General features: G+C 62.8%; 1 protein-coding gene across 1 annotated transcript in view; it reads left to right on the forward strand.

Moving 5' to 3' along the window:
• Positions 1-704, forward strand: part of EMH_0096500 (uncharacterized protein) — a gene marked incomplete at both ends in the record, with an annotated part of 1,084 nt that extends 380 nt beyond the window's left edge. Inside the window, 2 exons of the mRNA XM_013502406.1 lie at positions 1-552; positions 653-704. Of these exons, the coding sequence (XP_013357860.1) occupies positions 1-552; positions 653-704 (604 nt within the window). The remainder of the gene's footprint in view (positions 553-652) is intronic.
• Between the last annotated feature and the right edge of the window lie 169 nt (positions 705-873).

The following is an 873-nucleotide window of genomic DNA, read 5'->3' on the forward strand; positions in this document are numbered from 1 at the left end:
AAAGGGGGCCCCCTCGGATTGGGTGGGGCCCCTGCTGCAGCAGCAGCAGCAGCAGCAGCAGCAGCAGCAGCAGCAGGAAGGAGAGCTGGGGTGTACAGACACCCTGAGGGATGCGTTGAGCCTCTCAGCCCCCTTCAGCAGAGCGAAGGAGTGGGCGGAGCCTCCTGCCTTCTTCTTCTCGCTGCTGCTGATTCGCGCTAAGTGCTTACGACGCATTGCTGCAGCTGCTGCTGCAGCACCTGCTGCAGCAGCTGCTGCAGCTGCTGCTGCAGCAGGTGATGCCCGCAACAGCGATGCAGCTGCTGCTGCAGCTGCGGCTGTTGCTGCTGTCACAGAGGCAGCGGAAGCCTCCTATCCCCAGCCTGCACCAGACATTGCTGCCTTCACTGCAGCAGCAGCAGCAGCAACAGCAGCAGCAACTGGCGGCGGTGCTGCTGCAGCAGACAGCAGCAGCAGCAGCAACGCACCCAATGGCAACACCAAAGGGGAGGCATCCCAGCGTACTCCAAAAGAAGAGGGAGCAGCAGGGGCAACAGCAGCAGCAGGAGCAGGGTCGACGAAATCTGCTGCTGCTGCTGCTGCAACCGTCAGCAGCCTGCATGCAGTGGCTCTGTGTGATGCTGCTGACGCGCTGCTTCTCTCCTGCATCCAGGCCTTTGGGGCCGACAGCATATTGGGGGGAGAGGGGAGGAGCCCGCAGCTGAGCCCTTCTTCTCCCCGCAACAGCAACCACGTGCAGCGGAGCTCAGACAGCAGCAGCAGCAGCAGCAACAGCAGCAGCAGCAGCAACGGGAAGAGCAGCAGTGGCAGCCAGAAGGGCGCAGCAGCAGAAGAAGGCCGTCGCTTTGTCTCTTCTCAGGTGTCTCTGCAGCT

The sequence above is a fragment of the Eimeria mitis genome, genomic scaffold (assembly GCF_000499745.2).
Source record: "Eimeria mitis Houghton genomic scaffold, Emh_scaff9096, whole genome shotgun sequence".
Taxonomy (NCBI): domain Eukaryota; phylum Apicomplexa; class Conoidasida; order Eucoccidiorida; family Eimeriidae; genus Eimeria; species Eimeria mitis.